This window comes from Megascapheus bottae, chromosome 31 (genome assembly GCF_031878675.1).
Source record: "Megascapheus bottae isolate mThoBot1 chromosome 31, mThoBot2.hap1, whole genome shotgun sequence".
Taxonomy (NCBI): Eukaryota; Metazoa; Chordata; class Mammalia; order Rodentia; family Geomyidae; genus Megascapheus; species Megascapheus bottae.
In genome coordinates, this window is record NC_143539.1 from 10,857,777 (window position 1) to 10,884,926 (window position 27,150).

General features: G+C 44.8%; 1 protein-coding gene across 3 annotated transcripts in view; it reads right to left on the reverse strand.

Annotated features, from left to right (window-relative positions):
* Positions 1-27,150, reverse strand: part of Znf536 (zinc finger protein 536) — a 307,321-nt gene that overhangs the window by 127,338 nt on the left and 152,833 nt on the right. For 2 of the 3 annotated variants that reach the window (XM_090323078.1, XM_090323079.1), the window contains exons 3-4: positions 24,706-24,858; positions 7,633-9,156 (exon numbers count right to left, since the gene is read on the reverse strand). In XM_090323078.1, coding sequence (XP_090179204.1) covers positions 7,633-9,156; positions 24,706-24,858 — 1,677 coding nt within the window. Of the gene's footprint in view, positions 1-7,632; positions 9,157-17,246; positions 17,322-24,705; positions 24,859-27,150 lie in introns of all 3 variants that reach the window. The other variant, XM_090323077.1, reaches the window with a different exon arrangement.

The following is a 27,150-nucleotide window of genomic DNA, read 5'->3' on the forward strand; positions in this document are numbered from 1 at the left end:
CAGAAAAGCCAGACCTGGCTCTGTGGCTGAAGTGGTAGAGTACTTGCCGAAGCTCAAGGTCACTGCCCAGTCTAAATTCAAGCCCCAGGACTATCACATAAAAGGGAGATGGAGCCCACAGCAAGCTCTGGGAGGAGGGCTGGAGGACAGCCTGCCAGAGGGTAATGGTTTCTAGAAGAGATCAGGAAGGATGTCACCTGGGCTCTGTCCCAAGAGTTAAAGAGAAAAATCTCCAGCTGTGAAGCAGCTGGCAGGGCAGGGCAGGCAACCAGGATGGTGATTTGTATGAATTACAAGGTTCTGCCCTTGGACTTCCTGACAGGCCTAATGGTGTGGGCTACTAGGCTGGAATGTCTGCCTGTGGACCCAGCCTGAGTCAGGAACCGTGCAAAAGCACACCAGACGGTGGCTGGCTTTGTAAGTGGTCAAACAGGGCAGGAAAAGTGAGTGGAAAATTAGGTTTCTTTACTATCTCGGAAGCAAATCTCTGCGCAAAATAGCTCATAGATGGCAAGGAGAAGCTGGGTGCGGATGGGTCCAATGAACCAGCAGAAAGCCAGAAGTGGAGGTGCGACTCAAGTGACAGAGTTACAGACTTGAGTGAAAAAGCTAAGCCTAGAGCTCGAGCCACAGTACCAGCACAAAACAGACAGAAAAAAGGGAGGGAGGGAGGGAGGGAGGTTGGGAAGGAGGGAAAGATTGCTAACTTGGCTTTGATTAAAGGTTGGAACATGATAGCAAACTCCAACAACCTCCTGGGCTACCCCTCTGCCTGGAGAGTTGCCCCATTTTGGGTTGGTTGCATTTAGTCTAGGCTCCTCCACTCTCAGCTGACTGAGATTCTGTGGTCCTCTTCCTTCGCCATTTTTTTTTTCCTAATTTTACTTCCTTCCTTAGACTGTTCCTGAAAAGAACTACAGTGCTTCCTCAGGCAGCATATGTAAAGACAAGATGCCTAAGCACTGACATAATTCATTCTCACACCCCAGTCCTGCTGGCTTTGCACTAAAGACAGAATGAACAGGTTGTATATCTCACCCCTTGAATATCTGCCTGAATAGAAAGTGAATTGAGTGCCAGGTGTCTGGCTCATTCTTGTTATCTTAGCAACTCAGGAGGCTGAGATCTGAGCATTGAGGCTCAACGTCAGTCCAGGTCGCAAAGTCTGGTAGACTCTTATCTCCAACTAACCATCAAAAAGCCAAGAGTGGAGGAGTGGTTCAAATGGTAGAATGCCAGCCTTGAGTGAAAAAGCCCAGTGAGAAGGTGATGCCCTGAGTTCAAGCTCAAGGACTAGTACACACACTCACAAATATTACCACAGTTATGGGATGCTCTCACAAACTTGGCAAACTTACCCATATAAAAACAGCAGCTAACTGGAATGAACATGGAAGACACAAGGAAATAAAAAGTGTTCTTAACACGTTGAAGGAAGGTAAAATTTGTGCCTGAGTTGGGCACTAGTGGCTCATGCCTGTAATTCTGGCTACTCCAGAGGCTGAGATCTCAGAACCATGATTCAAATCAGCTCAGATAGACACATCTATTAGACATACCTCCAATTTACCACTAAAAAGTTCTAAGTAGAGCTGTGGCCCAAGTGGCAAGCAGTTGAGTTGCCAGCCTTGAGTGAAAAAAGCTAAGGGACAATGCCCAGACTCTGAGTTCAAGCCCAGTACACACACATACACACACACACACACACACACACACACACACACACACACACACACACACACACATATGCATGAGATTCATGCTCCATTAGTGTGGAGGGAACCATATTGCATTACAGGTAGATTCTCATCTCTCTGTGTCTTACCTTTCATCCAATACTCTTCTCTGTCTTTCATGAAACAGAAGGGCCTATCTTTTGCTTTTGTATGTGCTGGCTGTGAGGGGCAGCCATGATTGGGTGTGCTCCTGGAAATCTTACATTCATGGTCAGAGATGGGGCCTTCCAGAAACTTCTACGGCAGGACCATTTCTGTGTATAAGGCTTCTGCCTTTGGAGGTCTCTGAGCAGGGAACAGAAGAAGCCCTGTAGCTCTGGATGTGAGGGTTTTAACCTCACTCTGAGGCAATGGTCAGTGACTGCAGTGCTTACTTTAGGGCTGTCCACAATAGCACAGGCCTCTTTACACTAGAATCAAGGTTGGCAAACTATGACCCGGCCAGTCTAGGTTTTAGTTCCTAACATTGGCTAGGAACACAGCCACACCTGCTCATTTGCATACCACCAAACCCACGCATGAGCATGCTGCCTTTAGCTTCTTCGGAAACACCGTAGAGGTGACAACGTCCCCACTGCCCGTGAGGCAAGAATGTTTATCCTCTGACTCTTAAGGAAAGTATAGTCAAGTGCCACTGGCTCATGCCTGTAATCCTAGCTTCTCAGGAGGCTGAGATCTGAGGATCCTGGTTCAAAACAAGTCCAGGTCAAAAAAGACCACAAGACTCATCTCCAACTATCAAAACACTCAAAGTAGAGCAGTGGCTTAAGTGGTAGAGGAGCGGTCTTCAGTGAAAAGGGGAAGGTACAGCTCCCAGTACCCCAGTACCAGCATGCACACACAGAAAAATGGATCATCGGGGAGCCTTGCAACAAAATGAAGATGGCAGGAGTTGCGGGGGAGCGGGGAACTTTACATGGATCCTGGAAGTCAAGAACTTGACGTTAGCTGGGCACTGGTGACTTATGCCTGTAATCCTAGCTACTCTGGAGGCTGAAATCTGCAGATCATGGTTCAAAGCCAGCCCAGGCAGGTAACTCCATGAGACGCTCATCTCCAATGAACTATGCAGAAAAAGCTGAAGGTTGCACTGTGGTTCAAGTGGTAGAGCACCAGCTTTGGGCAAAAAGAAGTTCAAGGACAGAAACTAGTCTCTGAGTTTAAGGACAAGCACACACACACACACACACACACACACACACACACACACACACACACAAAACGAATTTGAAATGTTTTTCAGAGGAGAACTATTATGGAACTAGACCAAACCTTCCTACTCAAACCACTTGAATCCTCCAGCTTCATGGAAAGGGATGCAGCAGTCTTCAAAGTTGTCTTTATCTCTCACACATTAAACATGTCACTGATCACTGGCAAGATCTCTTGAGAACTGCTGTGCAACAGGACACTCCGTAACCACCTGGCAATGGTGGACTTTTCTATGGGCCCTCCCTTCTACACTCAAATAAGAAAAGCACCAACTCCACCCAATCAGGGCACATGGTTAAGACCTCAAGTCTATGATACCAAAGAGTGAAAGACCAGAGTTTTTAAAGGTTAAGACGCAACATTGTAGCACTAAAGCAAGAACTTGGAGGTGTGATCTGTAACCCAGGATGGAGGGTAAGAATCATATCCTTCCACTCAATGGTGTAACAGAGGCTGCTGAGCTCTGTAGAGTCTTCACAGTGAAGGAATGCCTTCCTGATGTTTTCTCCAGTGTTTTCTGCCCAGCCCCCCACCCCTGCCATGTCAATCGAGTCCTTTCTTAAAGGAAACTAGCTCTTCCCATAAGCTTGTTTTGAGGACTTGGGATTACTAACTGTACAAAGCCAGACTCGGAGATGTATCCAGGCTGAGCGCCAGTGGCTCACGCCTATCGTCCTAACTACTCAGGAGGCTGAGATCTGAGGATTGCACTTTGAATCCAGCCCCAGCAGTGGATACCATGAGACTTTTATTTCCAATGAGCCACAAAAACCTAGAAGTAGAACTGTGGTTCAAGTGGTAGAATGCTAGACTTGAGCACAAACGCTAAGGAATAGTCCTCATGCCTTGAGTTAAAGCCCCAGGACCAGCAAATAAAATAAGAATATCATAAAATAAATCTATCCAGATAGGAAATATAGATTTGGCAAATTTCAGCTTGATCAGAAAAGATATGCTATCAACCTACTAGGCCAGTTTGAAAATCCACACCTACTTCAACAAAAGAAAGAAAGAAAGAAAGAAAGAAAGAAAGAAAGTGAAAGAAAACTAAATGCTAGGAATATTTTATGCTTTGGACCAATATTGTTTTTACCCTTCTAAAGCAAAGCCAAAGCGAATGGGAAGAGTATATAACTTACAACTGTGTGGCTGTACCTCTTGGAATGCTACAGAGATAGAAAAATCGACTGAGGAAAGAAAATAACTTATTGAACTGAATTTTTCCTCTGAGGTATTAACCCTTAGCAAGGATGACTCTATTGGGCTTTTTTGGGGGGGTCCCAGGAACAGCACCGTAACTATACACTACACAAAGTCACTGCAATTAATTTGGGTCAAATATGGCTGCAAGAGGGTGAGAGCGGGCCAGGCTCCTTCTGGAGACCAGAGAGTAGTGTCAACACTTTAAGCAAAAATAAGGGAAGAGATGACCTTCCCTCCCTCCCACCATCCCACCCTCCCTTTCTTCCTCTCTCCCTCCCTCCTTGCTTGCTTGCTTCCTCCTCCCTCCCTCCTCTCTACAGAAGTAGTAAATGCTCAGAAAGCCACTCATAAATGAAAGATGGAAATGTGCCCTGATGGAGATATTTTGGGCTGGTGTCAAAGAACCCCACACATTGAGCTCCTCAGAAGTTGCTTCACGCTGGGCCCTGGTAGCTCACACCTGTGATCCTGACTCCTCAGAAGGCTGAGATCTGAGGATCATGGTTCAAAGCCAGCCCAGGCACAAAAGTACATAATACTCCTAGCTCCAATTAACCACCAGAAAACTGGAAGTGGCACTGTGGCTCAACGCGGTAGAGTACTAGCCTTGAGCTGAAGAGCTCAGGGACAGCACCAAGGCCCAGTACAGGGGGAGATGGGGGAGGGAGTTGCTTCCCAACTGTAGCAGAAGACTATGTAAAACTTGGGGGTAAGTAAAATGCAGATCCCATGCTCTCTAGAAACAGGTACCTGGTAGGGGAGTTGTTTTCTAACATTTTGGCTGGAGAAGCAGCCAAGGGGATGCCCTGTAGTTTGTGCTGGCCTAAGGGTACTCTTCCTCCTTTCAAATGTCAGGCCACCATTTATATTCTGGACTCTGGTCACCCCTCGGGCTGCAAGGGAGACCGAGCCATTTCTGCATATATCACAGGAGCAGGAGCATTGTGTGATCAGATGCTAATGGAGGAGAGGGTGAGAAATATTCAAAAACATGCTCCTTAGAAATAAAAATGTATTGGCTAGGTGCCGCTCATTCCTGTAATCCAACTACTCAGGGGGCTGAGATCTGAGGATCAAAGTTCAAAGCCATCCCGGGCAAGAAAGTCCATGAGGCTCTTATCTCTAATGAAAACCAGAAGTGGAGCTGTGGGACAAAGTGGTAAGGATGTTAGTTTTGAGCAAAAGGGATAGCACACATGCCCGGAGTTCTCTCCTCCCTCCTCTCCTTTTCCTTCCTTCCTTTTCCTTCTTTCCTTTTCCTTCCTTCCTTCCTTCCTTCCTTCCTTCCTTCCTTCCTTCCTTCCTTCCTTCCCTCCCTCCCTCCCTCCCTCCTTCCTTCCCTTCTCTTCCCTTTCCTTCCTTCTGTTTTCCTACCCAATCTCCCTTCTTTCCTGTCATAGATGAAGTCAAATCTCAGAAATACATTCTTAAAGATGGAAAGGTACCATGACCATTTGTTGCCCCAAACAGGCATCAGGAATATTTGGGGGCCAGTTTCCAAGGCCCCAGTATAGGCTTCCTCAAAGCAAGCAAGTAGCCTTTCTTCAGCTTTGAAATAGGGAAATTAATGGAGATAATCTGAGCTCATTTCAATAGTAATGAGCTTATGGGCCTGTCAGGATTTGATCATTTCTGATGCACTGATTTCTGGCAGGAACTGTGTCCTTCCTACATAGGGGGTAGAAAGAACTAAAAATAGACCTAAGAAAATATCCACACACAACAACTCAAAAGAAACCACCTCCCTGCAGCCACAAAGTTAAAAAAAAATAATGAAAGAAGAAGAAGACATTTAAATGTTGGTCCTTCTGAAGAAAAAGGGAAAAAAAATTATACTGACATAATACCCTTTTCTTCCCCTGTTAAATATTGCTTTTAACAGCTTCAAAAGTAATGAACTGTACGTGGCTAAAAATAGAAGTAGGGTACTGGGTAATGGGGGCCTTGTGAACCATTCAGCAAAGAGACTGTCAATATTTTTTTTGAGCTGTCAGAAATCCATTTAGTGATTTTTGACAATTCAAAAAAATATTTCTGACTGCTTGATCCAGTTCTTAGTGAATTAGAGAAGGAAAGAGGAAAGAAATATATCAATTTCAATGATAAATCCAGAGTCCAGCTTCCTAAATCCAGCTCTGTGGTAAAAGAAGCTTCAAGAAGCTAAGATTCAGAAATAGTTGCCTATTTCTATACTCCCTCCGTTCTTTTGTTCCTTCTTTCCTTTCCTTTCCTTCCCTTTCCCTCCCTCCCTCCCTTCCTTCCTCCCTCCCTTCCTTCCCTCCTTCCTTCCTTCTGTCTTCCTTTCTTTTCTATTTTCTTCCTTCTTTTCCTTCCTTCCTTCTCTCCTCCCTTCTTCCTTTTCCTTCCTTCCTTCCTTTTTCCTACCTAACCTCCCTTCTTTCCTGTCACAGATGAAGTCAAATCTCAGAAATACATTCTTAAAGATAGAAAGGTACCATGATCATTTGTTGCCCCAGGAATATGCATCAGGAATATTTGGGGGCCAGTTTCCAAGGCCCCAGTATAGTGAACTGCTCTTGGAGTCAGCCTTTCAAATAGGAATACAGGGGCCACGAGAATGACATCGACCCTCTCAGGCCACTCATCCCAACACTTCATATTTAGGATGATATGTGAAAACTGGGGCGGGGGAGGGTAATTCTTTCAAGGAGATAAAGACTTGCTAATAATTTACTATAAGCAGAGGTCAAAGACACCTAAGAGATTCACAACACTGCTCATCTGAGACTTCACAATGCACATTTCAGGTCAGACCAACAGACAGACAGACAGACAGAGAGAGAGACATACTGACTGACTGACTGACAAGGACAGAAGGCAACAGTAGAAGGCCAAAGTCAGGGTAACTGCCATTTGGTATGTCTAAATATGAGTCACGAACACCCACAAACCATCTCCTATTTGGAGAAAGGGCCTGTTCTATTTTCTACACTGTGATTTTGTGTGATAATGATTTTTGCAACCTCTGTAAGTCAATCAAGGTGAAGTTTACGGAAGCGGATTTAGCTGAACAAATCAGTAAGTTCTCTTTAGGCATTGTGTGCATATGGAAATTTCCACATGTCACTTTCTGTTTGTTTTTAAAGCGGTTTATTATTAATATTAATATTTTCCTCCTCAATTTTATGAATGAAAACCAGGAGAACTTCACACAGAGAGCCATTCTGCCTGAGCACAGGCATTTGGAAAGCATTCTAATACAGATTAGACCATCAAAGTATGCATTTCAAACTTCTAAAGTGGAGACCCACTTTTCTGATTGTCTACATTGCATAATACGACACTGCGGTGTGTTGGCATTCTTTTTTTTTTATTCCTTCAAATTTTGTTTCTTTTAGGTTCAATTTCAAATTTGCTAATGAATACATCTACCTCATATTATATATTTATATGTTTAAATATACCATTCAGCTCTGATGTGTTGGGAAATGAACCGAAGGAAGAGGAATCTAAAACTTACCACACAAGTCTGGCCTCTTGATATATCCAGAATTTGCTGTGTTGCCTGCCAGCCCGTTAAAGGCGGCTAAGCCATCAGAACTGAAGGTCCTGAGGACTGAAAGCATGTTCATGGGCTTCTCTGGCTTTGCCAGTCCTGCTGTGGCATCCTGGCTTGTTTGGAGAGCACCCTGGCTGAGCCACTGCTTCTCTGATGTTGGGGCTAACGGTGAGCCCAGGCTCTGGCCAGACTGAGGGGTGGCCATCAGGCTGTCATCATTGTCACTCCTGTTATCCTTGCCCAGGGTAGGCAGGGACTTGTTGACGATTTCTGGCTCAGTTTCTATCTCCTCTTCTTTGAAAGAATCCATATCCTCAGAGGAGGTAATGTCTGAGAGGTCATCCATCGTGGTTTTGTTTGTGGCTTCGGGGATCAAGATTGGGGCGTCATCTTCGGGGTGAGATTTCCCGTCAGGATTCTTGTTAGAGCAGGAACCAGCCACCCCTGATCCCACCATGCTGGGGTAAACACCGAATTGTTTATAGAAGTCTGATGGGAAGTTAGTAAACGCAGGGTCCACGTGGCTAGGCCAAGGGCTACTCTTGTGATCCCCCAGGGTCTCTTTGGCCTGTCCGTGACTCAACTTCTCAGAAGTGGATTCTAGACAGCCCACCGTGCTAGAAAGACTTATCTCTTTGTTGAGTTGTAGTGGACCCATCTTGTTGGTGTCTCGGGGCTGTTCTTTGCAATTGCCTGTCACCCCTGAGGTGGGTTCTTTGCGTTTTGCTTTGCCCAGGTGGTTAGCCTGAAGGTGCAGAGCCATGAGCTCCATGGATGAAGTAGTAAAGGCACAAAACAAGCAGCCATGCCAGGCTATGCTGTCTTGAACCGTAACAGATGAGCCTGGGAGAGAGGCAGCATCTGGCCGCACGGATAAGTCCAGAGGCTCATACTGCGATTTCTCTGATTTCTTCTGGGAAGGCTTCCCGCTGCCTTTGTCCTCGCCACCTTCCCCCGAGTGCGTTTTCATAGACGAAGGGGCATCTGGCAAGGCTTTGTCCTTCATGTCTTTCTTCTTCAAGTTGCTGAGGACAAAGCTGTCCATGAACGCTTGCAAGGAGCCTTGGAAGTTCACACCGTTGCTCACGATGCTCTGATAGGCTCTGCCGATCTCGGAGAAATGGGTACTTTTGGAAGGAAGGTCGGTACCTTTCAGGGTGTCTGAAGGGGTCTCTGAAGACATGCTAGCAGCAGGCCCCAAGGAATCTCCAGAGGACAGCATCCCTGAGGTCCACTGCTGAGAGGCAGGTCCCCCTCTGAAGTCCATTCCGGGGAGCCCTTTGAAGGTGCCCCTCAGGATATCTGGCCTGATAAATAAAGATGCTTTGTTGGACATCTCATCTCGGGGGTCTTGGTTGGGGGGCTGTCCTGGGAGTGGTCCAGCTCCATTCTGTCTCTCGCGATGATGTCGTTCTAAGTGGTATTTTAGGGATGCTGACTGGGTACCAGCATAATCACAATGAGGACATTTATACGGTTTCTCACCTGTAAGATATTGGTGGAAGGAGAGAGAGAGAGAGAAAGAGGGAAGAGAAGTGTTTATCTCATTGTGGTATGCAGGCTCGAAGGATTCCAATGGGCTCTTTGAAACAAAGCAGCTAATAATTAGTTAGAGAACAACTGTTTTTGTTTCCCCCTTTTTTAATAGAAGAATAATTCGTACTCTTAAGCCTTTTTAATGATTTTGTACCATTTGGGACTATTCAGGAATGACATACGATCTACACACAATTAGCTATCTTTTTCTTTATCTAACATGTGAAAACGCTGTAGGTTTAAAAGCTATGATTATGAAAATTAAGCATAATAATTTCAGCCACAGTGATCATTAAAAGTAGAAGTTTCTGAAGACAAAGTACATAACCAATGGGTGGCTAAGAAGATATTGTGTGTGTGTGTGTGTGTGTGTGTGTGTGTGTGTAAGAGTTCTAAAATTTGTTTAAATTGTACACATGGAAACCATTTTTAAACCTAAAAATTTTTTATGGCACCGTTACGCAAGACTGAAATGAATGATTTAAGTCTTGCACTGCAGTAAATCATGGATATAATTAGCAAATGGCATACTGCACAAGTAATTTATCATTATTTTGAGGGCACCATTCCAGACGGGCTGAGATAGCTGGAGACTTACTGCATTGTTTCTAAATAAAGAACTATAAATACCGATTCTATAAAATATTAATATCATTACAGTGCGTGGTGATGGCGGCCTGTAAAGACGTATAAGTTAAGATAAAAAGCAGTCAATAAAACTTAAAAGAAAATGAGTAATAAAAAGAAAAAGCACAAAATATATTTCGTTTCTGTATTTGAAATTAACATTATCTACTGGTCTTTGTAGTGCTTTAAATTTGTACTAATGGGAAACCTAATTCTCCGGTACTAAAATGTGTAATTTACCTAGAATAAACGCTTTCCCCGAGAATAAAAATAGCTTTAAAGAGTGTTTCAAAACATATAGGATGATTTTCAGGCATTAAAAATTTATTTAAATTCAACAACCCAACTTCTATTGTTCTGCTTGACAATGGGGAGAATACTGTTAGGATCAACTGGACTCTATCAGTGTGGAGTGGAGAACAGGAAAATGTATGCATCTATGAATCTCAACCTGTCCCCCAAGAATTTATCAGCATGCCTCCATCTTTTTTCGTGTGTGTGTGTGTGTGTGTGTGTGTGTGTGTGTGTGTGTGTGTGTGTGTGTTGGTCCTAGGCTTGAACTCAGGTCCTGGGATCTATCTCTGAGCTTTTGTGCTCAAGGACAGCACTTTATTTCTTGAACTTCAACTCCACTTCCTCCTCTTTTCTAGCTCATTGGAGATAAGAGTCTCATGAACTTTCCTGCCCCGGCTGGCTTTGAACTGCGATCCTCAGATCTCAGCCTCCAAAGTAGCGAGGATGGCAGGTGTGAGCCACAGATAACCAGCTAATCCCGAGATCATTCTAACCCTTACAAACTAATAAGCTTTCTGAAAGAAGTGAGGCAGTTGGGTCATTTTCTTCTAGCTTATTTTAGATAGTATTCTGCCAAGAGCTCACAGTTATTTCTCCCCAAACCCAGACCTGTCCTCTCTTCCTTTGTCCATAGACATCTAGAAAACAACAATAAATCACTGCGGATTATTCTAAAGCCCTTTTTCTGTGTCTGTTTCAGCCCTGCCTTTTCTCTGACCTCCCATTCTCCAGTCACCAGCAGTTAAGAAGTGGGGACTGTAAATAATAAGAGGACCGTGATGAGGCTCAGATCTGCCCACCATATCCAGCTGTGGGCTCGAGCTCCTCACTGACAGATGAGACCTCTCTGGAAACAGATTTTCCCTCTTGGTCCAGCCAGGGGACCCATTGGAAACTGATTTGTCTAAGCTTAAAGGGAAAATTCCTAGCATTCTCTAGCCAGATAAATCCTGGAGTTCTGGGGAAGCAAGATCCACAGACAGGACTTCAGCCACCATGTTCACCCAGCTGGGAGAGAATCCTGTGTTCTATTCAGACATGCTTAAATTACTTCTTGGGAATTCCACCAAAGGCCAAGGAGCCATCACTGGGCTGGGATCTCCAGGCCAGCCAATGTCCCTGCTCACCACTCAGCCTAGTAGCCAGGCGAAGAGGAGGCACGTCCTAAAACTTGAAGGGTGATTAGGTAGACGGACTGGTATGTATCAAGATGACACACAAAACTCCAACTCCTGGCCCTTGAGTCCGTGCAAACCCCATGGGAGGCTCAGCAAGTGGGAGTGAGCCAACGTGATGCTGCAGGTGCCACTGCGGGGATCCAGGCTGTGGCTCAGAATACACCTGGAGGTGATGACATTCATAGAGCAAAAAGTCTGGGGAGGGGGGAAAGCATAGGTCTTTGTTAGCCCAAGATAAAGAAGAGTGTGGACTTGGGGGTTAGAGGGGGCTGCGTTTCTTGGGGTCTCCGGTGTGTGGGCTCTGATGTGGGTAGCAGGATTGGAGTGAAGGAGAAAGTTGATATCTAAATAATTCTCTTGCATGCCATTCTGAGCAAGACCACACTTGGCAAAACTATCCTTGCATTGCAAACATGGAGCTGTCGAGAGCATTGCTATCTGGCTCTGCCTTCCTACTCCTCAGACCCAGATTCTGAGTTAAGAGGACAAATACACAAAATGGGATTTGGGCATCCTTTGATTCCTTTGGAGATTGTCTGAGGCCTCAGTGGGTCCTTGCTATGCCCAGCCTCCTGGGTGGTGAGTTCTGTGGCCTGACTTTATGGGAAAGACAATCCAGGAGGTATTTGTCAGGGGAGGGAGAGGACACCTAGACTGGGGACTCAACCACCTCTGTTCTACTGCTTCTAAAACCAAACACACTCTTGGGATCTTTGCTCCATCTACCTATCATGTGAGTTGTTAAAACACATGTTCCCTGAAGCTTTGTCCACACCCCTACTCTCAGCTTTTTAGTGGTTCAGTGGAGATAAGAGGCTCACAGACTCATTCTGCCCAGGTTGTCTCTACACTGTGATCCTCAGATCTCAGCTCAGGCATGGCGTAAGTCTCTGAGTTGGGGGAGGAAGATCTTGGAGTACACAACCACAGACGCCAATGTCCCAGAAAGGAAAAGATGTATTCACCCTCAGTTGTTGTCCCTTTGACTGAAAGATCCCATAAAGGGACCCACATGGAGAAGCTAGGATGGCCCACTCTCAGCTTGGTTGTCTCTGTTGCATCAGGAGCAGGTGAAGGAGAGCGTGTCTCATGAACTTTTCAAGGGTTGCTTTGGTTGACCAACATTTGTATAGAGAAGGAAATTCTCCTTCCCCATATTTTTCCCTGTCCTCTGTGCTAATAGACAGGAAGGTGGGGGAGAGGCCCCTCTGCTCATGTCCTAAGCATTTTTTGCTTCCGTTGGCACTTCCTGTCATCCAACTGTCCATACAAGTCTCCAGAGCCAACTTTCTGCCAGGACCCAGAAAGGAACTTTGGGCCTCATACTCTTGCTTAACTTTTTCACTCAAACTTGGTGCTCTACCACTTGAGCCACATCTCCACTTCTGGCTTGTTGCTGTTTCATTGGAGATAAGTCTCACAGATATTTCTATCCAGGTTGGCGTTAAACCATGATCCTTAGATTTCAGCCTCCTGAGTGGCTGACAAGTGTGAGTTGCTGGGACTGCTTTTAAAACTAAAGCTGGTCCCTGCAAGATGTGGGTTCTGAATGGGCACACATGGGGGGAGGAGGGTGATCTCAGTTATCTGGGGTGAGCTTGCTCTCCTGAGACTCTCAAGTAACCCCTGGGTGGACTCTGTGTGCCATGAGAAACATCCCAGCTGTTTCCTAAGCATTCCTTCCCCCAAAGGACACATTTGAGAATGCTGGGGAAGCAAGCTTCTTCCAGATTGGGTTGAGTAAGAACTGAGAAGCAAAGCAGATAGTGTGTGTGTGTGTGTGTGTGTGTGTGTGTGTGTGTGTGTGTGTTAGGACCTGGGCACTGTCTCTTCACTTTTTTTTTTTTTGCCAGTCCTGGGCTTAAGCTCAGGGCCTGAGCACTGTCCTTGGACTTTCTCAAGGCTAGAGCTCTACCACTTGAGCCTCAGCACCACTTCCAGCTTTTTTGTATGTATATGGTACCAAGGAATGGAATCCGGGTCTTCACGCATGCTAGGCAAGCACTTCAACCACTAGGCCAAACTCCCGGCCCCTGTCTCTTCACTTTTTCTGATCCAGACTGACACTCAACCCCTTGAGTCACACCTCCACTTCCATATATATGTCTATATCTATATCTATCTACCCATTCTATATATTATATATTCACCAGCATGGAGATATAATTAGAGGTCTGTCCTCCATTTGGCCAGCACAAAGTCTGGACAGGTCTGTCTCCCTCTTGCTCCAGAAAAGGCTGGACTGCCTGAGATTTGGATCACACAGCCGTGTGGTGGAAGAGAACCCTGCACTCTGCCAGCACATTTGTCTAGTTGAATGATTGGCCACTTAAGCCATAAATGAGTCCAAATCTCCTGGGTAGATCTCTCAGAATGCCCCCAGCTGTCTAGGGGTCAAATGTCCTTTGGTTTTCTCCATCGTGTTTGGGACTGGCTGTTTTTGAATCTGCCTGTCACGTGTATATATACACACATACACACATGTATGAACACACACATGTATCTTTTGTTTTGTTTGTTTTTGCTGGTCATGGAGCTTGAACTCTGGGCCTGGGCGCTGTCTCTGAGCTCTTCAGCTCAAGGCTACTGCCCCACCCCTTAAGCCACAACACTACTTCCACATACAAAAATCTTTGGAACCAAATTTGCCGTGTTATGGCACAGGTAACTGAGGTGGGGGAGAGGACAGGCTTCTCTTTGTGACAGCTATTGTCCTAACAAATGGTATAGGAACTGCTCAGTTTCCAGTTTGCCAAGAAAAGTCTCATATCCTGATTTTGACAGGTAGACTCCCAGTATTCATATTTATTATTATCTACTTACAAACTTTTTTCTCCCCTGGTCCTGAGGCTTGAACTCAGAGTCTGGGCTCTGTTCCTGAGCCTGTTTGTGTTCAAGGATAGCTCTCTACCACTTGAGCCCCAGTGCCACTTCAGTTTTGTCTAAATAGATTATTGGAGATAAGAGTCTCACAGACTTTCCTGCCCAGGCTGGCTCTGAGCTGCGATCCTCAGATCTCAGTCTCCTGAGTAGCTAGGATTATAGGCTACCAGTACCAGGCCTTCCAAACTTTCTAAACATGGAGAAGGCCAGAAGGGTCTATGTTCCATGATTTGTTCTGGGCCAGCCAGTTAGAAGTAAAGATGGAAAAACAAGCTAAGGATGCTAGAAGGTATAGTTGGAAATATCGTGGAATTTTCTTTCAATGTGTGAAAAGACATAATAAATTGCCAGAAAAGCCCGGGTACTTGTGGCTCACACCTGTAACCCTAGCTACTCAGGCGGCTGAGATCTGAGGATCATGGTTCAAAGCCTGGCTGAGCAGGAAAGTCAGTGAGACTCTTATCTCCATGTAAGTGGAGCTATGGCTCAAAATGGTAGAGCACTAACCTTGAGCAAAAGAACAGGTTAGGGACAGCACCCAAGCCCAGAGTTTTAGTCCTAAGACCCACAGAAAAGTGCGACTAAAGCATAATAAATCTGGAAAAGACATAGACGCATTAGTCAGGTATTAGTAGCTCACTCCTACAACCTTAGCTACTTAGGAGGATGAGGTTCAAAGCTAGCCCAGGCAGAGATTTTAATCTCCAATTAACCAGCAAAAAAAAGTAAAGTCAGAAGCATAGCTGTGGCTTCTATGGTAGAGCACTAGCTTTGAGGAAAAAAAGGCAAGCAAGAGCACAGGGCTCCAAGTTCAAGCTCCAGTACCAACACACATACACACACACATACACACACATAGTTATCTGATTCCAACAGAGGAATGAAATTACTAGACGCCACGTACATCAAGCCAACATCCCATCAACATATGGCCTAAGATATCTATTCAACTTTGGAGTATGGTTAATAACTTGTCCCCAGATAATGTATCATAAATTTCTGGAAGGATATGACCAGGTGGTTTAATTAGTTCTTTGTACCTGTTTCCACATGGTCATATCTTTTTACTATTCTGAACAGCCACTGTGCATTCAATAGAGCAAAGCCAGCCTCAATTTCCAGGGAAGTTTTTTTCAGAGCTACACAGAGCAAGCTCCCACTGGAACCTCTCCTCTCCCTGTCCCCCTGCAAAAAAAAAATACTAATAGACTCATCTCATTCTGTTTGGAAATCCCTTTAGCAAACTTTTAAGAAGTGATTTATAATGTTAATTTTTTAAATTTATTTTTTGGATAAATCTTTTAAAAAATATTTCCACGTGGCCAAGTATTTGGTGGCTCTAACTACTCAAGAAGATGAGAGTTGAGAATTAGGGTTCAAAGCCAGCATGAGCAGAAAAGTTCATGAGACTCATATAGTCAAGGAACCAGCAAAGAGTTGGAGGTGTGCTTTGAGTGACTGAGCATCAGCCTTGAGCAGTAAGATCAAAAACAAAGAAAACAAGCAAGAGTGTGGAAGTCCCAAGTTCAAGCCCCCATATTGGGCACAAAATGAAAGAATGAACCCTGAATATGTTCTCATTCTTACACCCTCGACTGGGTATTTATTTAGTCCTACATGTCTTTACTTAGTTAATACCGGGAGAGATAAATATGGCGAAGCCTTTTCCGCAAAGCCTCAGTACATTAATATAAATTGTATCCTAATTCCCCCCAAAGCATATATATATGTTGTAAACCTGAAGACTTCGCACACAGCTGCTTATTGCTAAACAGTGCCTTGTCCAGAAGGGTACAATCTGTGTCTCTAATTGCTGTCACTGAAGCCGAGATTCATTATGTGACTTTCCCATTAAAATGTGAGCATTAATTTGTATAATGAAATATCACCCACTGCAGTGTTCATTAGCCATGCCCTACTGTATACGGCACATTGTTAGCTACCTAGAAACTGTAGTTAATTTCACTAATGGATATTTCCTTACTTACTGTTTGGTAGGAAATTTATACTGTAACATTACCTCTTAAACTTTTAAGGAAATTTAAATTCAATCAATTATTTTTTTTTTACTGCAACCCAAGTTTGGGATGTCATTAAGTCAGGAAAAGCAAGAATTGGGGGTAGCAAAGACTAAACCAAAATGGGTTTTATTTAAATTTATTTATTTATTTTTATTTTTTTTTTATCCAAAATGGGTTTTTAAGTTGTCTTGGAAATAGGAAGAGAGGCTTCCGATTTCTTGGAAATAGAAAGAGAGTTTTGTTTTGGATTTATGCATTTTATTTTCCTTTCATTTGTCGTCACTGTCCAGGTGTCTGTCCTCAAAGGGAAGACAATGCATGTGTTTTTTTTCTTCAGGAAAGAAGACAGGGTCAGTTTCCATTTCTTCCAAGTTATTTTTTCGGGGGGAGGGCAGAAATTTATTCAATGTGCTTTTTGTATGTGCCAATATTAGGACTTAAACTCATGCCCCGGCTACTCTGATTAAGTTTTTCTCTATCACTTGAGCCACAGCTCCACTTCCAGCTTTTTGTTCACTTATTGGAGATAAAAATCTCTGAGATTTTTTTTTTCTATGTAGACTGATTGGAACCTGGATTCCCAGATCTCCATCTCCTGAGTAATTGGAGAAATAGGTGTGAGCCACTCTCACTAGGTTTCCATGTGCATCCTGAACACAAAGGGAAACTATAGAAGCAGCTCAGGTCAGGCATGTGTGCACCAGACATGAGGCATCTGGTTTGGACCAATGCAAACTTCTTTTGGCACCTACATGGACCCATCAGTCAGTGCTTGAGACACCCTTGGGAGCGAAATGCAATTTCTACCATGGTATCCGGAGTTGATTATCTCCAGCTGCCAGGAGTCATTCCACCCCAAAGACCACCCAGGAGTCACAGCATCTCTAACACCCTTCAGTGGCTGTCTTCCTGCCACTGAAGTGGGGAAACTGAGGCACTTGTGATCACAGGGACCTGGCCATGATCCAGACTGAGTTATGGGGAGAAAGGGTTCAAAGGAGGGGCTGGGGTGCACAGTACTTCCCTTTTAAGTCACCTGGAGGCTGCGACAACACCACTTGTGAGCACAAGCCACTTCTCTCTCTCCTGCTGCTTGTGATGTGGCCACAGGCTGTTAAAGAAATGTTACATTAATCCCCTGTCACACGTAGGAAAGTCAAGATATCAATACAGCGCATTGCTTAAGGGGTTTGCCTTCCCAGTTAAGCAGGTCAAAGAGTGTAATCTGAATGGCAGGGCTGGGCAACTCTCAGTAGGTAAATTCAAGACTCTATTGCTGTTGCCATAGAACAGAAATGGAAGTCTAAGTCATTGAAAGGGAAAAGGATAGCAAGTATATTTATATTATGCAGAGCTCAGCTCTGGGATACACACAGAAAATGCACGCAGCCAGCTGCAGGTAGATAAAACCTCCCTCATCAAGAAAGAGAAAGCCCAGGTGGTCTTCTCAGGCTGGGCCAGGCCACACTAAGTAGACAACCCACAAAACTGTGGAAGTCAGACTTCCGCAGTTCATTTTAGTCCCCTGTGGAAGGTAGAAGGCATCAGCTTCCTGACACCCCCACCCAGCCAGCATCATTTGCTAAAGGGTTGGGTAGGCCCAAGCCCGTGGCCACGCCCATCAGATCAAGGTCAAGACCATCCTCAACTTCATGGTGCCTGTGGATAAAAAAGTTTCCAATTCAACGGCTCATGCATATCACATAACCCAGGCAGATTCATGGAAGGGGTGGCTCCAATCAAGAAACAGTAGCTGTTTTAAAGGACATGCTCTATTGTCACCCCCTGGGGGTTATACTCTTTTGAAGTTGAGAAAATTTAAATAACAATAATAATGATAATTTGCCCACATAATTTAAAAGGAATGGGGGGGAAAGCTGAGCTGAATTTTTACTTAGTAGTTGAACTTTAGAACATCTCAAGGTTTTCTACAAGTAAGGTGTTTACTACATTTCTCCACATGGGCCATTCCAGAATCTCAGACATAGTTGAACCCCTGGAAGGAACCCAGCCCGGACTCTACAGCTCAGGCCTGGAGTGATCCACCCACACAGAAGCCAAACCACAAATGCCCACTTCTCCCATGGAGACCCATCAGCACCTGCCTGACTCCTGTCCATCAAATGGGGATGCGGGACCCTCCTGAGCTCCAGCAAGCATTCAGCTTCCAGAGGAAAAGGGGACACTGAAGGGAAAGAACTGAGCATGTCTCTGGGCAGCCAATAATGACATTAGCTAATCTTGGAGACATCTGACCTTCCAATACCCTGTTACAATAAACGTTTGCCCAATGTAGCTCTGTAAGGCTTAATTTTATATTTGCTTGGTTGATTCCCTCGGGTGCTTGATTATTTGATTCCAGGTGTGTCAATGAGGCCTGCCTGCCTTCCTGCCTGCATTCCTGCCTTCCTTCCTCCCTTTGCCAGTACTAGGGTTTGAACTCAGGGCTTGGGCACTCTCCTTTCGTGTTTTTTGTTTGTTTTTTCTCAAGGCTAGTGCTCTATCACTGGAATCGCTTCCAGCTCTTTTGAGTAGTTTATTGGTAGTCTCACAGACTTTCCAGGCTGGGCTAGCTTCAAACTGTGACCCTCAGATCTTAGCCTCCCGTGTAGCTAGGATTATAGGTGGGAGCCACTGGCCTGCCCCTGCCTCCTCCCGGGGTTGTGAGGGTTTTCTAGACAAGATGAACATCTGGATCCATACTCTCAGCAGACTTTTCCCAGAACAGATGGGGGGAGCAATGTCTCTGCCAACCTGTAGAAGGAGCCCGAGAAAGAACCCGTGCCCATTGTTAGGCTATTCTTGAACTCCTATATCCAGCTTCGGCATAGTATTTAGCTTCAAAGTGCAGCTTTGACCCTTGGCTCTCCTGAGACTTCAACTTGCTAAGTGCAGATCTTGAGGCTTCCTAATCTGCATGATCGCATAAGGCAAGTTCATGTATATATAATGCATGTAATATGTATAATACGTGCATTATAATTTAACATATTATATCATATAATAAAATATATGATATATAAATTATGTATCACATACGTGTGTGTGTGTATATATGTATATATGTATATATATGCACAGCTGCGGATCACTTGACAGAGACAATTTCATCCTTGTGGAAGCCTTAATGAGTGCACTTACACAAGCCCACCAAGCAGCCATTGGATGAGGCCAGAATGCAATCAAGAGTCACAACCTTGACAGCTGCCAACCTAACACCACCACCTATTATTTGACGATCTACTTTAGTAAGTGGTAAGAGACTCCAAAAATAAGGATGTTTACAAAGTATTATCATAGGAAAGATGCAAACTGACCATTTATTGTCAAGATCCAATACGACCAGCCGGGCAATAAGGCTCTGTAGACCTGGGAGCTGTCTGCATCACTATGGGCTCTGGATCTGTTCTGTGGGGATTTGATGACATCAGAGGACTTGTCAATCCTCCATTATCATCTGAGGATAACCATCACACAACATGTCCTCCTTTCTCCTTGCCCAGAGCTCTGGTACGTATCTACCAAGCCTCTTCTTGTTTCTCTGGGAGATCCTTACTAGTGGAGTCTCTTTCCCAATCTGACTACCTCTGACACTTAGAAATTAGCACATTTAATTCCAGAGGAGAAACTGTCCCTGTCGTCCTGATCTGTGCCTGACCAGCCAGTGGCCCAGTTTCCCCAGGGTTTGGACAGCGATCAACCCCTGCCTCCCAGATGTCAATCAGGTAGGAGGGTAAGTCTTTAAGATCCATACAGAACTAGAAACAACTAGAGTCCTGCCATCTCTTCTCCATCTGTCTCCAATAGACCTGGCTAAAGCTTCCGGAACACACAGAAATCTACAGCCACTTCCAGAAGTCCTTGGTGGGTCCAACTGGGGCTCCAAGGGGCAGCAGAAAACACTTCTCCTACCTGCAGGCATCACCCCAGCCCCCAGATGTGCAGAGCAAGCTGACTGACGCATCTCCTCTGCACGCTTCTCTAATAAACAGGTGTTGGGAGAAACGCAGTAATTAAGTTAATGCAGTGGAGAAAAGAAAGGAAAATGGTGTGTGTTTTTTTTCTATCAGTCGATGTCATATGATCAAGACTTCTAATAAAGATGGAGTGCGGTTAAATTTTTTTTTAAAGCACAGAATTGGTCTCTCTTTTAGCCCAACCAATTAAAATGTATTTATTTCATTGTAGTTTTTTTAAAATGTATTTGTGTGGGTCTATTGCCGAGAAACGTTGGAAATAGGGCATTTTGGAAAGCATGTTTTATCTTTCTCAGACTGTGTTCTGTGGTTGTGTCATTTAGACAAACAAACAAACAAAAAAAATAGGACAAGGAACACCAAAGAAGACAATTTGGGCATCGCAGCCTCTTGAGCCCTACGTGAAATCGTTTATTAACAAATAACTTGATTTTGATTTTAATTACTCATGTAATCTCCACTTGCGTATTGTCACAATGGATGTTGACTTGGCAATTTCTAACAGGGAACATTTTCTGTCCCATTCAAATGTACAAGTGTAAGCATTTCTCAACTTCTTTGTTCTTGGATAAAAAAGAAATTGATCTTTATCTGGGTCTCTTCTGGTATTTTAAACCTTGTGTATGCTGTTTCCGGGGACGGCTGGGATGGCTGGGGATGTGAGGTTTCCATAGATTTTTCTTATTTGTTTCTGTCCCTTATTCTAGGAAATTTCTGGAATAGCTCTGCTGGTAGCCTTGTCTTGCCTTCTCCCTGCCCCCCTCTTCCTGGCCACCATTCCTCTTTCTGTGTCTTCAACTACTGGTCACAAACTTCTAAAGTCTCTAAAGCAGAAAAAGTTGGGAGAAATACGCCTTTATTGTCAAGGCTTAAGACGGAGGAGAGCAAGGTCCATTTGTTTCCAATGGTTTGCTCCCACTGGGCAGGAAGTACCTCCCCCTGCAATGGTCACTCATGAGGCAGGATGCCCCATAAAGGCAGAGGGAACTTTTCTTAGAGTGCTGATTTCCTTCAAGGTCACCCTTCACCCTGCAAGCCATCTGCCCAACCCAGGGCTCAGCAGCAGCAGCTTAAAAAGCCCAGAATTAGAAAACACACCCTGACTGGTTTTCATTCTCCTGCATTTGGGTTGTCCCATGAACAGCCTTTTGGTACTGATACTATGTAGATTCTCCCTCCCCCCTCAAAAAAAACCCCATAAAACATCACGACAATGTAAAGGGACTTCAACTTCATCTGGTAGCGAGAACAAACATTGATATAACCTGAGAAAGTGAGATGCCTGAAATGATTCCACTAGGGTCTTCACTTTTATTAATCTACTAATCCATTCATTTGTTCATTCATTCATTCAGCAAATACTTTCTGAGTGCTTTCCATGAACAAGGCTGTAGGTAGGTATCTATTATAGCTAGACAGTCTCTTGAAGTTCATACTTTAATGCAGAGAGAGAGGGGGAGAGGGAGAGAAAGAGGGAGAGGGAGAGGGAGAGCGGGAGAGCGGGAGAGAGAGAGCGGGGGGGGGGGGAGAGAGAGAGAGAGAGAGAGAGGGAGGGAGGGAGGGAGGGAGGGAGGGAGAGAGAGAGAGAGAGAGAGAGAGAGAGAGAGAGAGAGAGAGAGAGAGAGAGAGAGAGAGAGAGAGAGAGAGAGAGAGAGAACAAAAGACACCAGTAGTTCATGTCTATAATCCTGGCTACTCAGAAGACTGAGATCTGAGGATCACAGTTCGAAATCAGCCTGGCCTGGAAAGTCCATGAAATTCTTTATTTCAAATTAACCACCCCAGAAGCTGGAAGTTGAGCTGTGGCTCAAATGGTAGAGTACCAGCCTTGTGTGGAAAAAGCTAAAGGACAGCGCCCCAGACCTGAATTCAAATCCCAGTACCAACTCACACATACACACACAAAATATGCTAGATGGAAAAAAAACTGAAGGGGAGAAGGGACATTGGTGGATAGTAACCCTCAGGTCGCTATGAAATTGTGGGCAGGGCAGGGCTCACTGTGAAAGGGGCACGAGTCCCAATCCTGGGAGGGAAGAAGCGTGCCACACAAGAATCTGCAAAGAAGTTAGCAGCACAAGGAGTCTAAGGAAAGAACTTGGAAAGCCTCCCCTGAACTCTTAAGGAGAGGCATCTTCTGTTTCATCGGCCCCCAGGAATCTAGTAGCTAGACTGCTGTGTGGTGGTGTCTGCAAGCTTTCCTGTTCTGTGCTTGCCAGTTTGAGGAAGACAGGAAGAGGGCCCCTCCATGATTCCAGCATCTGTTCCTGGCATCCAGCTTCCAAAGAAAGCCACTAGGTGCCTTTGACGTGGGAAGTAGTCCTGTAGGCCTTGGGGTTCTAGAAATGATAGCAGTGTAAAAAGATGGACAAGGGTGCCCTGCCACTCTCCCCATCTTTCGATCTCCTTGGAGACGGACAGCCATTAAGGAAAGGAACAGCAGAGTCACACAAGATCCCTTCAGAATATACTAAGTTCAAAGCCAGGTGCAAGAAGCTCATATAATCCTAGCTGTCATCCTAGCTACTCAGGAGGCTGAGACCTGAGAACCATGGTTTGGCACCAACCTGGGCAGGAAAGTCCCTGAACCAGCCACAAAACAAAATGAAACAACAAATACCTGGAATTAGAGCTGTGGCTAAAAGAGTAGAAGACATCTTAGTACACAGAAATAGTCTGACTGTCAAGCTAAGTCTCTGAAGAAGGCAATGGTGGTACCCCAGTTTTAAAGAAGGAATAGGCATTCTATATAGATAAAACAGAAAGAGGTCAAGGATGCTGTAGACAGAGGAGGAGTAATTCATGGCGGGATCAAATCAAAGAGCATTCTGGGAGTATCCCAGATCTGATGCTTGGCTCCAAAGAAACACCTGAGCTGAGGAAGATGCCAGGAGGGGATGCTTCAGTACCAGAGCTGTGACAGGACCTGGGCCACCCAGGCTGTGAGTGAAAATTCTTCCTCTGACTTCCTGTCCCCTGTCTTTGGGGATTCCTGAAGCTTTTGGGAGAGATCTGTGGGTACTGGGTGAGGATGGAGGAGTTTGCTGTCTTTAGCCACACAATGCACACAGGAGCCAATGCACTCAATAGATCTGCACATCCCCGAGCGTCAGTATTGATCCCTTGGAAATAGACCACAATTATTTTTGAAAATAGATGGCATATTTGTCTATCCTCTGAAGCAGCTCATACTCCAATAGATAAAGTGTCAGGAGGAAAGAAAAATCAAAGAAAATGGAGGTGTCCATATCTCAGATAGATTTTTTTTATATTGGCAATGTACAAACAACTAGCAGAAAAAGCTTTACAAAATAAAAAGGAGTGCAGCTGAGGAACAAGGCAGATTGTTGAAAAGACAGCCTCGTTGCAAGGGGCTGGTGTGATGCCCAAACAAGAAGAGAACAACCAGAATGAGCCAGTGGCCATTTTCCTCCTTGGTTAAGAGCATCTGGAAGTATTGTTTGAGGAGCTTGTGGTGACAAGCCATGCCACTGCCACTGCCTGTTCAGTTGGACCAACCCAGCCCCAGGGATGGGTTCAGACTTCGGACTAGATACTTGCAAGAGCTCCTTCTTCCCTTCTAGACTGAAGAGAGACTGGGCATGCGACTGAGCTGTCATTTATACTCTAAACATTCCTGATTCTGCAAAGGATGTTGGCAGATGCTGTACCAATACAGTAGAAAGAAGCTGTGGTTTGGTACTATATCCCAGACCTTGGACAAAGCATCTTTATTCCAGATCTGGACCATGTGAGACATAGGACTACGTGTCTGATATCACTGCGGGGTGGGGCCAGGGGAGGGGGTGGGCAAGGTGACAGTTGAGTATGAAATCAGCAAATCAGAGTTATGACTGACCCATCCAGTAATGTGAATTCCAGACAGGAATGTGAAGAATATTCTATTATGTAATGATGAATTTTTAAGTGATGGCATTGGGATTTGAACTTGGGAGCTTGAGCTTGCAAAGCAAGTACTCTCCTAATAAAGTAGCATCCCTCTAGTCCTTGTTTTATCCTGATGGTCTACTTAATTGGACTGAAAGAGACCTAAGAGATTAGTAAAGCTCAGTCAGATATATCTGCCTAGGGATTTCCATGGAGAGGATTAAAGAACAGGGGAAGACTTGCCCTGGTGGAAACAGTACCATCCCATAAGTTGGAGTTCTGGGTGGAGTAATAAAATGAGGAGGAGGAGGAGGAGGAGGAGGAGGAAGAGGAGGAGGAGGAGGAGGCCCACAGCACAGCATGTTCCTCTCTGTTTCCTGGCCTTCCTGAGCTGAGAAGCTATCCACCCCGCCCTTCCACCATGGGACTAAAGCAATGGAGCAGCTAGCAGCAATCGCGGATTGAACATCTTCCAAACGATGAGCACAAACCAGTCTTGACCCCATTTAACCTGTTTCTCCTCCAACGTACAGTATCAGTGTGACCTACAGAGATGTGGATCTAAGTTCAAAACATGGCTGGGCCAAGGGCGTTCTCGCCTCTGAGCTATTGCACACGTACATCTCTCACCTGTGTGTATCCTCAGGTGAACTTTCAGGTGATGGGAGGTCCGGAAAGTCTTCCCACAGTAGGGGCAATCCTTCATGGCTGAGCCCAGGCTCCTATCTCGAAGCAAGGCTGGCTGCTGGACGCTACTAGGTCTCCCAGTCTCCTCGCCGATGTCTGCAAAAGTAGAGGAAGACATTCGCACATTGCTTCAGCACATGTCAGAAGTTGTTCACACCAAAAGTGCTAACGCCACACAAAGTTTAAAACATGTCAATACTACACCTGTCTGTTTCATTCTTTAAATCTGACAGAATGCTGACAATTCATGTATTTTCTTGTTATTCTCTTAAATTATTTCATCTTTCATATCATCATTTTAAGCAGCATATGGTACCTTTATATTGAACTGAATTAAGCAAGAGGAGAAGCAGCTGTGTCAGCAGCTGGTTTGATTTCTTCTTTTGCTTAGTTTCTTATTAAATAGTTGGGTGTTGTTTTTTTTTTTTCCAAAAGTTTTTAAAAATCACGGGGTGTTTGTTGAAGCGGATTCATGTACTGGATGGATGATCAGATCCGAAGTTATATTTGCATGATAACCAGCAACAAGTAGGAGGATGGAAAAAAATAAAAAAGAGTGTGTCAGCTGACTCTCTGAGACATGTAGGCATACAGCTATTTTGAGGGACAGGAAAGAAAATTATCCCAAACTGATGGTTTCTTCTTGTTGAGTCTGTATCCATCCCTGGCTGCAGCAATCTCATGAGAGGGAGAAGAAAAGGTATGGAAATGCAGTTCCACAATTAGCCTATGAACAACATAGCACTGACATATTCAAAGTCATAAGCAGGAACCCAGCCTCAGTACCCCACCCCCATAAACCAGAGCCTCGCATTTAAATCTCCAGGCGGTGACTGGAGAAAGTTCTTCAGTGAAGTAGTGATACAAATATGTTCCTTCCTGTTGTTATTTGTTATATAACCCAACCACATTAGAAAATGGAATAAAATTTACATACAGCTGCCTTTTGCCCAGAAGTGATGAGACATAATAGCAAATAAAACTATGAAAATAGCTACTGTTTGGAATTATTTGACTAGGGCACCCCAGGCCTGCTGTAGAATGCTTGGGAATCTGGATCTGCTGTGTAGGGGAAGCCAGAAAGCCTTCTCAGGCCTCATTTCTGCTTCTAAGTTGCAAGATTTCCCCAGAACCAGAGGCCAAAGGCCTGGCACTGAATCCAAGTCCACAGGGTCCTTACCACAGCTTGCATCCTACCCTCTTGGCCTCCTGGTGAATCCCACCATAAGAGCAGGGAACCTTCTAGGATAATGAGCCAATCTGTGAGTTCTGCAGAGATGAGAATAAATAAGATTTGCACCTTCCAAGCAATGGAAAATGCAAATTGCTTTCATTCTGCGACATCCGTTCCTGGTGTTTCTCTATTCATGGGCAAAAGGGACGGACTTATGGACCATGAACAAGATGAAAGTAAACATAAGTCGCCTTTGGATGTTTGCTCTGAACCACTATGGAAGGGCCATTGGCTTAGAACCTCCTTTCTGCCATGAACAGCCAGATCACCACCCAGGAAAAATAAGGCTGAGGGCCTTCTCCCCAACTCTCCCGGCTATGACTGGATGACCTGTGCGCAAGGAAAAATTACTTGGGTATTGTTTCTCTTATAGGAGGATAAGTTTCATCTATGCCTTGATGTTAAAGACTGGCATTCCACATACCACGTGCTCCATTTGAAAGCTCACCTAAGAGTGGAGAGGTAGCTGAAGATGGCTTACAAATGAGGACATGCAAGCTCAAAGCAAGGGGTGAGGTCAAATCACACTCTTGCCTCCCACAGCCTCCAGACACGTCTACCAGGCCATGATGATTCTACTAAGTTACAGGGTTGATTTTCAGTCTACCAGGGGCTGAACTGAGCTGCTAGGTGACAAGCTGAGTCTACCAGGAATTAAGCTAAGTCTACTGCTGAGTACTTGGCTGAGTCTACCAAGGACCAGACAGCAATTGCCAAATGTTCTTTTCATGTCAACACACCTAGACAGCTTTTGTTGACTGTCAGCGCTGGGGACTGAACCCAGAATCTTGTATATGCCAGGCAAGCATGCTCCCTCTAAGCCATATCACCTACTCTGAGATTTGTTTTGAGATAAGCATCTCCTTGTGTGGCCCAGGCTTGCTTTGAACTCTCCATCCTCCTAACTCAAATCTTCTAAGGGTTAGATTATAGGTGTGTATCACCTCCCTTTCTCCTTCCACTCACCTCTGTACCTCCACGGGTGTTCCCTGTACCCTCTCCATGGGCTGGGATTCTTGGGTTGACTTACGAATCAATGAACCTGATTAAAATTCTGTACAAGTACCCTTTAAGACATAGTTAAGTCGCCCAGTTTGGAGGCCAAGAGATGCCAATTTGAATCCTAAGCAGTGTCCTAGCTATTGACTTCAATC